The 12,721-nt window shown below is 43.7% G+C and overlaps 1 protein-coding gene across 1 annotated transcript in view; it reads right to left on the reverse strand.

Annotated features, from left to right (window-relative positions):
- Window positions 1-12,278, reverse strand: part of TRPM1 (transient receptor potential cation channel subfamily M member 1) — a 90,964-nt gene extending 78,686 nt beyond the window's left edge. The window contains exons 1-4 of the mRNA XM_028122814.1: window positions 12,183-12,278; window positions 10,799-11,020; window positions 4,525-4,604; window positions 124-319 (exon numbers count right to left, since the gene is read on the reverse strand). Coding sequence (XP_027978615.1) covers window positions 124-319; window positions 4,525-4,604; window positions 10,799-11,020; window positions 12,183-12,278 — 594 coding nt within the window. The remainder of the gene's footprint in view (window positions 1-123; window positions 320-4,524; window positions 4,605-10,798; window positions 11,021-12,182) is intronic.
- Between the last annotated feature and the right edge of the window lie 443 nt (window positions 12,279-12,721).

A 12,721-nucleotide genomic window follows, 5' to 3' on the forward strand; every position in this document is an offset into this window, starting at 1 on the left:
TAGGAAGACTGAGCCACATCCCTGAAAGAAGACCTAGATATCTGCGAGTCTGGGGGTCTGGGAAGCTAGGCCTCTGATGGAGACTGCGGGCTCAGCAGCATCCCTTCTGAAGGCCTCTCTTACCATGGCTTTATTAGAGTATCCACCACCCTGGAATTCAAGAGTTCCGTAGGAATCTGTTGGGTAGCTCTGGGTGTGTTTGCTGACAGACCATTTTTCGGGCTGAGTCTCCACTTGTTTACTTTCCTCTTCATTTTTGCTGGATGTTATACTTAGCAGAGGGGGGATATGCTGGTTGGTGAACTGGCCGCAGCAACACCTGAAAACAAAGGTAAAACAGAGTATTTCTATAACATTTTCCTCCTTAAGATGAGTTAATCTAAACAGAAGGGTAGCACCCGAATAAAGGCAGACTAACACCTTACTTATCTGGCTTTGTAGGGCTAGAAATGCCCCTTATGATGGCCTTTTCCAGATAACCAACATATATCTACTTATACACCAGTCCGCTTAAAATATATTGGATGGTTGCCCTTCCTTACTGAACATATTTTAACTCTTCTTGATGTCTTGAAAACATCAATATGGGCATCAATTGTTGAACATTCTGTGACAAAGTATAATCATGCCCTCCAGATATAGAGATGACCTCCCAGGATTTTTCAATATTGTTGAATTTTTCTGTTGTTTTGTAAAACATTTCTCTACATAAGTCACATTGAGAATATATTTCTTCTGCTGCTTATACTTTTATTATCATATTTAAGAATCTTTTGCTAAATCCGAAGTCATGAAGATTTGCTCCTACATTTTTGTCTAAGAGTTTTATAATTTTAGCTTCTACATTTAGGTTTTTGAGACCTTTTGAACTAATTTTTATATATGATGTCAGGTAAGGGTGTAAATACATTCTTTTGCATCTTGATATCCAGTTGTTTCCGTACCGTTTGATGAATAGGCTATTCTTTTTTTTTTTAAAGATTTATTTATTTATTTTGAGAGAGTGAGAATGAGAGAGAGAGAGAGAGTACATGAAAGGGGGGAGGGTTAGAGGGAGAAGCAGGCTCCTCGCTGAGCAGGGAGCCCAATGTGGGACTCGATCCCGGGACTCCAGGATCATGATCACTGAGCCGAAGGCAGTCACTTAACCGACTGAGCCACCCAGGCGCCCATGAATAGGCTATTCTTTCTCCATTTGTTTCAGCAACCTTGTTGAAGCATTGATTGTCCATAGTTGTATGGGTATTTCTGGATTCTCAGTTCTATTCCATTGATCTGTATGTCTATCCGTATGTCACTACCACACTACTTTGATTACTGTAGCTTTTTTTTTTAATTTTTTATTGTTATGTTAATCACCATATATTACATCATTAGTTTTTGGTGCAGTGTTCCATGATTCATTGTTTGTTCATAACACCCAGTGCTCCATGCAGAACGTGCCCTCCTCAATACCCATCACCAGGCTAACCCATCCCCCTACCCCCCTCCCCTCTAGAACCCTCAGTTTGTTTTGATTACTGTAGCTTTGAGTAAGTTTGGAAATTAAGTACTGTGAGTCCTCCTACTTTGCTCTTTTTTTAAATAAGATTGCTTTGGCTATTCTGCATCTCTTGCAGTTCCATATCAGCTGGTTTGTCAATTTCTGCAAAGAAGTGAGCTAGGATTCTGATAGGAACTGCATTGAGTCTTTAGATCATTTTGTGAATATTGTCATCTTAACAATGTTAGCTTGTTCTGACCCACGAATATGGGCTATATTTTCCAATTATTTAGATCTTTGTTAATTTCTTTCAACAGTGTCTTATACTTTTCAGAGTAGAGGTTTTGCACTTCTTTTTTTAAGTTGATTCCAAAGTATCTTATTCTTTTATTTATTTATTTATTTTTAAATTTAAAGTAGGCTCCATGCCCAGCGTGGAGCCCAGTGTGGGGCTTGAACTCACAACCCTGAGATCAAGACCTGAGCTGAGATCAAGAGTCCAACGCCTAACCAACTGAGCCACCCAGGCACCCCAGTATCTTATTCCTTTTGATGATATTGTGAATGAAATTGTTTTGTTAGTTTCACTTTCCTATTGTTCATTGCAAGTGGATAGAAATACATATGATTTTTGTATATTGGTTTTTTTTACATTGCAAACTTACTGAACTGGCTTGTAAGTTACAATTTTTTTTAGTGATTCCTTAGGATTTTCTATATATAACATAATGTCATCTGCCAATAAAGATTGCTTTACTTCTTCCTTTCCACTATGGATGCCTTTTATGCCTTTCTCCTAATTACCTTGCTAGGATCTCTAATACAATTTTGAATAGAAGTGGTGAGAGTGGACATCCTTGTCTTTCTCTGATGTTAGGGGCAAAACATCCAATCTTTCACCATTAATTAGGATGTTAACTATGGATTTTCATAGATGTCCTTTATTACATTGAAGAAGTTCTATAACTATTTCCTAGGTTTTTTTTTTTAAATCATAAAAGGTGTTGCATTTTGTCAAATGCTTTTTTGCTGTCAATTGAGATGATCATGTGATTTTTGTTTTTTATTCTATTGATGTGATGTATTGCATTAGTTCGTTTTCTGATGTGAAACCAACCTTGCATCCCTAGGATAAATCCCAGTTGATTATGGTGTATAATTCTTTTTATATGTTGCTAGATTTGGTTTGATAATATTTGTTCAGGATTTCTGCATCCATACTCACAAGATATTGTTGTATAACTTTCCTTTCTTGTGATTGTCTGGTTTTAATATCCAGGTAGTATTGGCCTCATGAAACTGGAAACTGAGTTGGGGAGTGTTCTCTCATCTTCTATTTTTTAAATTTTTTTGTGAAAAATTGCTATTAATTCCTTTAAAAATATTTGGTAAAATTCAGCTGTGAAGCCGTTACTTTGTGGCTAATTTTTGATACTAATCCTATGTCTTCATTTCTTATAGATCTATTCAGATTGTATATTTCTTCCTGAATTAGTCTGGTAGTTTGTGTCTTTCTAGGAATTTGTCCATTTCATCTAAGTTATTTAATTTATTGTCATTGGTGTATAAATCATAGCATTTCTCTATATACATTTCTATTTCTGTAAGATTGGTAGTAATGTCCTTTCATTTCTGAAATTAGTAATTTGAGTTTTCTCTCTTTGTTTCTTCAAGTTAGTTAAAGGTTTGTGAACTTTGTTGATCTTTTCCACAAACTAGCTTTTGATTTCATTTATTTTTCTCTATTGTTTTAAAATTTTCTATTTTATTAACTTCCATTTTATTCTTTATTATTTCCTTCTGCTTCCTTAAGATTTAATTTGCTCTTACTGAGCCCAGAGGGGGAAGGAGCAGAGCTCTCTTGGTACAAACAGACTCTAGCCTTTCTTACTGAATTTTTGTCGGTTGTTTTGAATAGATATTTCTTTATATCCTATTGGCCCTTGGGACCATTTCCAGAGACTTTAAATGGTTGTTTATTCACTCCAGGGTTTTTTTTTAGCCCATGCTAGGGAATGCATGCAACTCACAGAGGAGTCTCATGTGTGAGACCCTGAGGCCCATTCTGCTTCTTCCCCTGCCTAGCCACTTGGCTGTGTGGGGGACTGCAGTGCAGCAGGTGCTAAAGAGGGCTGGCATAGGTAGTTTCCATCAAGGAGGGTCTTGGTGCCACTGAAATAAGAAAAGACATTTATGTGCAACAAAAGGAAGACTTTTGTGATCTTTGGCATTGTTCCCCTAATGCATATTTCTTGCCCTGTGGAGTAATCATTGGGGTTTAAGCAGGGAGATCAATCTATGGGGTGGTGGTGGAAAGGGCGAGCTTGGGGACATGGCAGGGCTGAGGATGTATGTGTCAAATTTGACCTAAGTGATCTCTGAGAGTCTGTGAGCTCTGTGTCAGTGATCCTACCTGTATGGATTTCATATTGGGTGAACATATGGATAAATCATCCTCTTCTGGCTCTCCAAACTCCGCTCATAGCTATTGTCCTCAGAGATGGGAAGCTTTAGCTAAATTCATCTCCTGTCACTTTCACAGCTTTAGAAAACCTACTGTTTACTTTATAACAAATTCATTTTCATGTAGGTGAATGAAATTGACATTTTGTGTACAAAGCCTGCCTTTTCATAGAGTTACATCTAGTTCACTTAACCACTCAGATCCTTCCCATGGTGGAGGTACCTGTTTATCTAAATAACATGAAACTCTAACAGGAGGCCAGGAAGTTACCCTGGAAATCTGTCTAAAGCTGCCAGCATCTCGATCTCCCTAAGACTAGGAGGAACACTGTGGGCCCATCTGGTTACGAGAGCTCATGCTAGATTAGGATGAGGGCTGGACAGCAATCTTTTCTGCATCTTAACAGAGAAGCTTCTTAGCTGAAGTATTCCCCGGTTAATGCCTCCCATGGGGAATGGATTCTGGCCATTTTTCTTGTGTCCTCTCTCTCCTCCCACAAACACACAAAGAATAGTTGCTGGCGCCTGGTAGACAAGTGCTGGTTTGGATAATGTCTTAGTTGTGACTTCCAATTTACCTGTTAGGATCTTTAGTGCTGGGAATTACAAAGATACATTCTCGTTTGCAAAACGTTTTCTCTATCCAAGCTTTCTGTCCCTGGAAGAGAAAGAAATGAAAATTAGACTGATATGTTCCCAAACTATAGTCAGAGCTCTTTCTTCTACTTTTATAAAACCACTGTGCCGCTAATCAGAAGTCTGCCCAAAACATCTGAATAGACTCCTCCAGTAATGGTGGATGCAACTCTTCAAGGATTTTAGCTCTGGTTCCTTTTCAGAGAAATGGCTTGGAAGTATGTATTCATGGTTTCCATAGGGCTACAAAACCTAGGCTTTGCATGCAAGTCAGAGTCCACAAAGGGGGCATGATGCCGTCCTGGAGTAAGCCAGTGCCCAGACAAGCCCTGGTATGAATGTGAGTTATTGGTGAAGCCAACAAAGTCTGCAAGTCTCTAATTAAGACTTCATTTTGCTGTCAAGAACCTCATCTTCTGTGGGCTTCTAGGCACCCACACACCGTAGTAATTTTACAAGTGCACTCTAACTCGCGCTCAGATTCACTGAATGTTACTTTTATAATTAAAACTATTGAAGGTTGTAAGGAAATGGGCACTCATATAACACTGCTGCTGCAGCTGGAAGTTGGTATAGTCTCTATCAAGGGCAATTTGGCAATAATATCAAAATTACAAAGCATATACCTTTGGACACTTTGTATTTTACTCTACTGATATGCCTGAACACATGCAAAATGATACACACTCAAGTTCATTTATTGCATTCATTATTTATGATATCAAAAGACTGGACATCACCTACTGTCTACCAGTAGGGGATTGTTACCTGTGTTATGGAAGAGTCATCCATGGAATTCTCTTGGCTATCAAAAAAAAAAAAAAAAAGACTTTTTCTCTGTATTAATAGGGAAAGATCACCAAGCTATAGTAAGTGAAAAAGGAAGACATGGAATAATCTCTAGGGTATTGTCACTCTGTTATGGGGAAGAAATATGTATATGAAAATACACTTGCTTGAAGATAGACACAGTATCCTAGGAAGGGTTCACAAGGAGCAGCTAACACTGGTTCCTCCAGGGGCTGGGGGGGTCTGGAAGCCTGGGGGACATGGGTGAAGAGGAGACACTCACAGACTGGGTGCTCTTTTAAATTCTTGAAAAAGACTTTATTTTTTAACCACAGTTTTAGCTTTATAACAAAATTGAAACAGAGGTACAAAGAGTTCCCATATACTCCTCCTTCCGACACATGCATAGCTTCTGTCATTATCACCACTGTCCACCAAAGTTGGTTGTTTACCAAGGTTGAACATACACTGACATTTCATAATCACCCTAAACCCATAGTTTACTGAAGGATTCACTCTTGGTGTTATATATCCTATGGATTTGACAAACGTATAATGACACATATCCACCATCACACTATCATACAGAGCAGTTTCACTGCCCTAAACATCCTCTGTGCTCTGCTTTTCATCCCTTCCTCCCCCACCCCAACCCCTGACAACCACTCATCTTTTTACTGTCTCCGTAGTCTTGCCCTTTCCAGAATGTGATATAGTTGGAATCATATGTAGGTAACTTTTTCAGATTGGCCTCTTTTACTTACTTATATGCATTTAAGGTTCTTCTATGCCTTTCCGTGGCTTGATAGTTCATTTCTTTCTCACGTAGAGTAAAATTTCATTGTCTGGATGAACCACAATTTATCCCTTCACCCACTGAGGCTGGTGGCTTTTGAGTTTTGGCAAACACAAATACAGATGCAATAAACACCTATGTGTAGATTTTTGGGTGGACTTAAGTTTTCCCTTTTAAAATTTTGGGTTTTTTTCCCCTTAAAAATTTTGAATTAACTATTTAAAAATAGAAAAAGTTTGTCTGAAATGCAAAAGTAAAATAAAACAAGATTTTAAAAAGAGAAAAGCCCCTGTGCCACTCTAACAGTTGGCTTGCTGTCATTTTTCATTTGCCGACCTCTTATTCTTCTATGTCCGTTTGTGGAACCTGTTTTTTGTGCAAGGTGCTGTGCTGAGTGTTGGACAGTGTAGCGCTCGCATGCGCTGAAGGAGGTTGGCAGCCCGGGGTGGCTTTCTGGAGCCGAGGGAGACAGGAAGAAGACCTGACCACTTTACCGGGGAGCCAGCCTCCTTCTCTGTATCTCCTTGAGGACTGGCTCAATGTGCATTGTGATATTTGTGTATGTGCGATGTGTGTGCTTTTGTGATATATTTGTGCATGTGTAGGATGTATGTGTGGTGTATGAGTGTAGAGTGTATGGTGTATATGTGTGTGTGTGGTGTGATGTGTGCACATGTGTGGTGGTGTGTATGTGAGTGGGTGTAATATGTGTGGCATGTACATGTGTGATGTGCACAATGTGTGTGGTGTGTGTCATGCATGTGGCATGTGTGCTATGTATCACGTGGTGTGTATGTAAGATGAGTGTTTCTCTGAGGGTGGGCTAGCAGGCACGGGGAAATGGAACAGCCTAGCATGTGAAAGCTGGAGAATCCTGAGCCAGATCTTGGAGAAACATGTTCTTGGCCACTGTCTCACAGTCTCCAGGGAGCATCACAGTGTGACTTGTGACCTGAGGGTCTAGTGGCCCTCACCCGCCTGGGCAGCAATGCTGATTTAGGGGTTCCCTCATGTCCATGGATGTCACCTCCTCAGAGGGTAGCAGCAGCACCCACATGTCACAGAGGCTCTCACCAATGAGGTCATGTCAAGGGCCCAATGCCACATTGGTTGCTCCACAGAGAGTCCTGGCCCCAGTCCTAGGCATACAGAGACAGTCTAATCAGGGTTTTCATCCTTCTGGAGGGACCTATGGGGCCCCAAGCCTTTCTGGGAAGATCCTAGAGTCATCTGGTCACTTGGCTTCTTTTTGAGTAATAGGAAGGATTATAATTCACAATCTTCCCTAGGGGCCTTCAAAAAAGCAACGCTGTATGCTTTTCTCTCCAAATAATTTAATGACTGCTTGAAAACTACATTGCTAATGAGGAGAAAGTGGCCACATCAGCCCAGAGGAGAAAGCTCAGAGTGGCAAGCCCTGGCCCCACCCCTCCTCATGTGGAGTGTTGTAACAATCCTGCAAAACAGCTAAGCAGAGAATCTGCTGTCTGAGAGAAAATATGCTTTCCCTTTTGTATGTCCCTCCTCACTTCCCAGAGAAGGTTGGAGGGCCCCCCACTTTTTATATAGAGTTAACAGTATTTGGACTATATGCCTTCAATTAAAGACAATAAGCTCTAACAAATATTGAACTCCTATGAGTAGGCTAGTTTCTCACAGAGACATAAGATAGCAATTCTGAAATTACTTTCTGTGTATTCTAGGATAGAACAAAGAAATCAGTATATTGTGGATAATGGGAGCTGGGTTTCTCACTACTGGAGAAGGATTACAAACATGGAAAGTGGGGAAGGTTAGAACAAATCCCTGTAGCAGGGGATTGACATCGAAATGATCAGTATGAATCCATGGTTTGTAACATGTAGAGAGAGAAAAATTTATATAGATATAGGTGTGTGTGGTCCCTCTCTCTACACACACACACTGAGTATATACAACATATTGTATTGGTTACCTATTGCTTAATATAACAAATTGTCCCCAAACTTGGTGGCTTAAAACAATAAAATTTATTATCCAACAGTTTCTGCAGACCAGGAATTGGATGAGACTTAGCTGGGTACTTCTGACTCTGTGTCTCTCTCAGGGATTCAGTCATGGGTGGGGGCTGTGGTCTCATCCGAAGGAAATCCACTGAGGAGGACCCTTTCTTAGCTCCCTCACATGGCTGTTGGCAAGATTCAGTTCCTCTCAAGGGTTGTGGCCCAGCACCTCACTCAGTTTCTTGCCATGTGAGCGTCTCCACAGGGTGCCTCACAACATGGTGGGTGACCTCCATCAGAGGGGGAGCATAAGAGTCACACAAGACAGAAGCCACAGTCTCTTTAAAAAGTGATATCTCATCACTTTTGCTATATTCCTTGCATTGGAAAAGAGTTCCCCAGTCTTGCCCCTCACACTCAGATGGAAAGGATTACTGTAGGATAAGTGGACATTAAACTTTTTCTATTACAATGTGAGTGCCTGACATTAAGCCTTTGAGTGCTGAGGCTTCCATGTCAAAGACATCCATCTCGAATAAACATATTGCCAGGTGTGTGACACAGCTACTAGCAAAATAACCAAATAGAGAAGTAGGCTCCCCCACTCACCAAGCTCCCTCTTTCAGAAAGCCCTGGGTGACGTAGATACCTGACCATTGCCCTTCCCGTGCCCTAGTTCTCGCTCGCATGCTTGAAATTAGACATAGAGAGTAAACCCTCAAAACCCTAGACACCCCACCTTTGGACCCTAATAAAGGTAGAGTTCTAGGTTTGCACTCAATCTCTATCCATGACCTTGCTGTGTGGTCCTTAGGTGTGCCATATATCCTCCAGGCTTGTGAATAATAAATCTCATTCATCAAAGTTTCATGTTGGTTTTTGCTGAAGTGCATAGTGCAGTCATGATAAGAATGACAAGGGCTGGTCCAGCCACAACATTAGTCCCATGCGGGGGAACATCTGTGCGGGCTTGCTGTAAGTAACACAGGCCCTGGCAAGTGCCTCGGATATTCCGAACCAGGAGCATCACTAGCAATAGGCTGGGACCAACACAACAATTTCAAAGGCATGAATATCAGGATATCACAAATGTTTCAGGAATGCTAAAAGTTGAGGGTATAAGTTTGAAGAGTAACAGGGCACCTACATAAAAGGTAACGGGGACTTACATAATCTCGTAGAATCTCTCACAGATATGTACTAATTACAAAGAGGAAATTAATGGCTTAACAGTGGAGAAATATGGGAAACACCACCTAAAACCAAGTGAGCATCCCCAGTAATGGAACAAATATTCACCCTGAGCCTCCTGATAAAATGCAAAAAATACCAAAATTACATAACCTGAATGTAATCAGGAGGAAACTTCAGACAACCCGAACTGAGGGGCATCCTACAAAATAACTGACCCATACTCTGCAAAAACGTCAAGGCCACGAAAGACAAGGAAAGGCCGGGAATGGTTCTAGAGGCTATAGACACAGGACCATGGAGTGCCCTTCCATCTCTTGGCCCTGCCCTTTCGGCCCCACCCCTCTCAGCTCCTCCCCTGCTCCCTCTCTAGGCCCCGCCCCCCGCTCCCTGCTAGGTCCCGCCCTCTCTGCCTGCCCCATAGTCCTCCCTCTCAGCCCCCCTCGCCTAACAAACCAGCCAGTGGGCACTTCTAGGAAACTTGTGCCAATGCAGTTGGCAATCAGAAAACCAATGTCCAGCTCCTGGAGGCCTAGGCTCAGGTCCCACATAATCAAAAGGGGAAATGCCACCTGCCCAACAGGATTTAATATGCTGAGGTTGATGAAGGACTTGGGGCTTCCATCGTGGTCAAGTACAACCAGACATGAAAGACCAGAGGAGAATTCTTGTTTTTATTAATGTCTGTTGTGTGTCAGGTGGCATTTAAATGCCTCCATCACGGAGTGCTCCCTCCATCTCCTTTACAAGCAGGTGCAGAGCATCTGTTGACCCTGAGGGAGCATTGGCTTGCACATTACCCTGCAAACTTGGGAGGGGGCCTTTTCAGAGTGCCAAGCCCCAGCCCTTGCTTGTAGCCCTGGGCAAGAGTAGCAGCTGGTATCCTCCAGGCTCAACCCATTTCCCTCTGCTTCACCAAAAATCCTTTCTTTCCCCCTAATGAATAAGCTAGCATGTGACTAACATACTTTCCCTAGGGGAAAAAAGTGCTTTGATTTAAGTATTAACTACTGATTTTTTTAAAAGTTTAGTCCTGAAGAACATCCTTGTTCAAAATTCTAAGTTACTGCTGAGTCTCCAGAAATGTTCTAGAATCTTCTGAGGATAACAAAAGGTACAAGAGCCATTCTTTGCACACAATCTCTCGCACTGTTTCAGTCTCTGCTCAAATGTCCCCTCTTCAGGGAGGCTCTGTGATTCCCCATCTCACCCCGAGCCCTGCTCCGGGTCCTTCATACTCTTCATCCCACTGACCTCCTGCCTCTCTTCCCTTCTCCCTCTCCTCCTACAAAAGCCATGGGAATTGAAACACTGTTTGGGTCTCTGCTTTATCCCCAGTGCCTCCAGGAGTGCCTGGCAGAGACGAGGTGCTCAATACCCTGTAATGACTAAATGAGTCAATAAATCGCCCGGATGGAACATTGCCAGGGCTGCTCAACTCTTATCAACACCACCTACTGCAGCCTTGGCCCCTGGGTCCACGCTCCCCGAGCCGCCAGGAGCACACTGAGCAGAAGGGAGGTAACCCAGGTTGCCTGCGGAGAGTCTCTGCTTGCTTGGGGGAGGAGCTTGGCCTCCTGAGAAGCTGCACAGCACTGATGCAGGTGAAAGGCAAAGGGCGGAGGACCCCTTAGTCAAACATTCCTCCTCCCCTCCAGCCTCAGCTACCAGGGCTGAGGACTGCCAGGGTAACAACAAAGAGCCAGGGAATCTTGCAAAGCACGTCCTTGTGAAATGAAAGAAGACCAGAGCTTCTTATGGTTCATTTATAAACCCTTTAGATCCCCCTGTTAGGTTAGATATTGCCCACTCATCCAAAATATTCCTGCCCATCATGAATGGTGATTTTAAATGCTTTAGGGCAAGATAATAGGAACACTGGCACAGGGGATTAAAATCTGACGTTGGAGAGTGATCTCTCACTGGACAGTCTGTCTGCGAGGCAGAGTGAGGGGACACGGAGGTGGTGCCACCATCATGCTCCCCAAGTCCTCTGAGCTGTGACTGTTTTCATCTCTGAGATGGAAACTGGTTTGCCTAGTTTGAGCCTCACCTGGCATAACACTTGTACAGTATCTGGGAGGTACTAGGTTTTGTTTTGTTTTGTTTTGTTTCAAGATTTTATTTATTAGAGACAGAGAGAGGAGAGAGCGTGCATGCTCGAGAGCATGAAGGGGGCACGGGCAGAGGCAGAGGGAGAAGCAGTCTCCCCACTGAGCAGGGAGCCCGATGGGCGGGGCTTGATCCCAGGACCCTGGAATCATGACCTGAGCTGAAGGCAGATGCTCAACCTACTGAGCCACCCAGGCGCCCCAGGGAGGTACTAGATTTAAAGAGAAATCCTGGTCATTATTTTTATCACAGGATAGTAAGATGCATGACGAAAATAGAGGTTGTATGTTGTCAAGGCTTCAGCTGGTGGTTTAAAAACCACCAGGTGCCAGGGGTCTGGAGGGGTTACATACAGGGAAGAAGGGACTTGAGCTAAACCTCATAGTACAGGCAAGTTGTGAAAAGATGGGCCAAAGACATTTGGGGCCAGGGAACGGTGGGGTGGGAGGGACAGCACGTGCACAGCAGAGGGAGTGAGGATACTGGTGGACAGTGGAGGGGGGAGAGAGGGGAGCAGAGTGGTTGAAGGGAAGAGGTGGTGCTGAGGAGCAGGGGGGCGAGGACGTGGAAGGGAGAGGGTATGTTTCTTGTGCCACCCCTCACCTGCGTGAGATTGGGGATGGGCTGTGAAGGGGCAAGGGAAGGCCCACCGTGAGGTGAGTGTTTTAGTGGGGGCTTCTCTCTCTCGGGAAGTGAAGAGCAGGCGGAAACCAGGCTGCCACAGACTCACGGTCCACGTGCTTTGTGAGCGCCACCACGTGGCCGGCGTGGGGCTGGCTGGGTTCGTGGGCTGTGGGCTGGGGTTGGAGGTGAGACAGGTAGTCATGGCCCTGCCCTCATGGGGCTTCCACTGTGGTCAAGTACAACGAACAGCAGACAAGCAAGGCGTCAGATAAAGCCGAGCACTGCAGATTGTGGTAAGAATATGAAGGCACTAAAGAAGAGGGGGTGAGAGAGTATGTAGTGTGCACGTGGGGTGGGTTGGATAGATTGGGAAGTCTTGGCTGAACTGCTAACACATTTAAATAGAGACATGAAAGACCAGAGGAGAGTTCTAGGGTGCTGGAACAGCATGAGGTGGGACCTGCAGCAGACAGAGCTGGGGTGGTGGCTGAGGAGCATGGACTGGGCATGCGGCAGACGTTGGAACTGAAGAGGCAGGTGGGGCATGTTCTGCGGGGGCTTTAGGCCACAGGAACGGGTGCACAGAGGAGTAGCATGAACTTCTGGGGATGGCAAAGGGGAAGCAGGGCACCAGCAGGAAGACTG

The sequence above is a fragment of the Eumetopias jubatus genome, unplaced genomic scaffold (assembly GCF_037043125.1).
Source record: "Eumetopias jubatus isolate StellerSeaLion01/CBP00866 unplaced genomic scaffold, mEumJub1_p1.0 scaffold_7, whole genome shotgun sequence".
Taxonomy (NCBI): domain Eukaryota; kingdom Metazoa; phylum Chordata; class Mammalia; order Carnivora; family Otariidae; genus Eumetopias; species Eumetopias jubatus.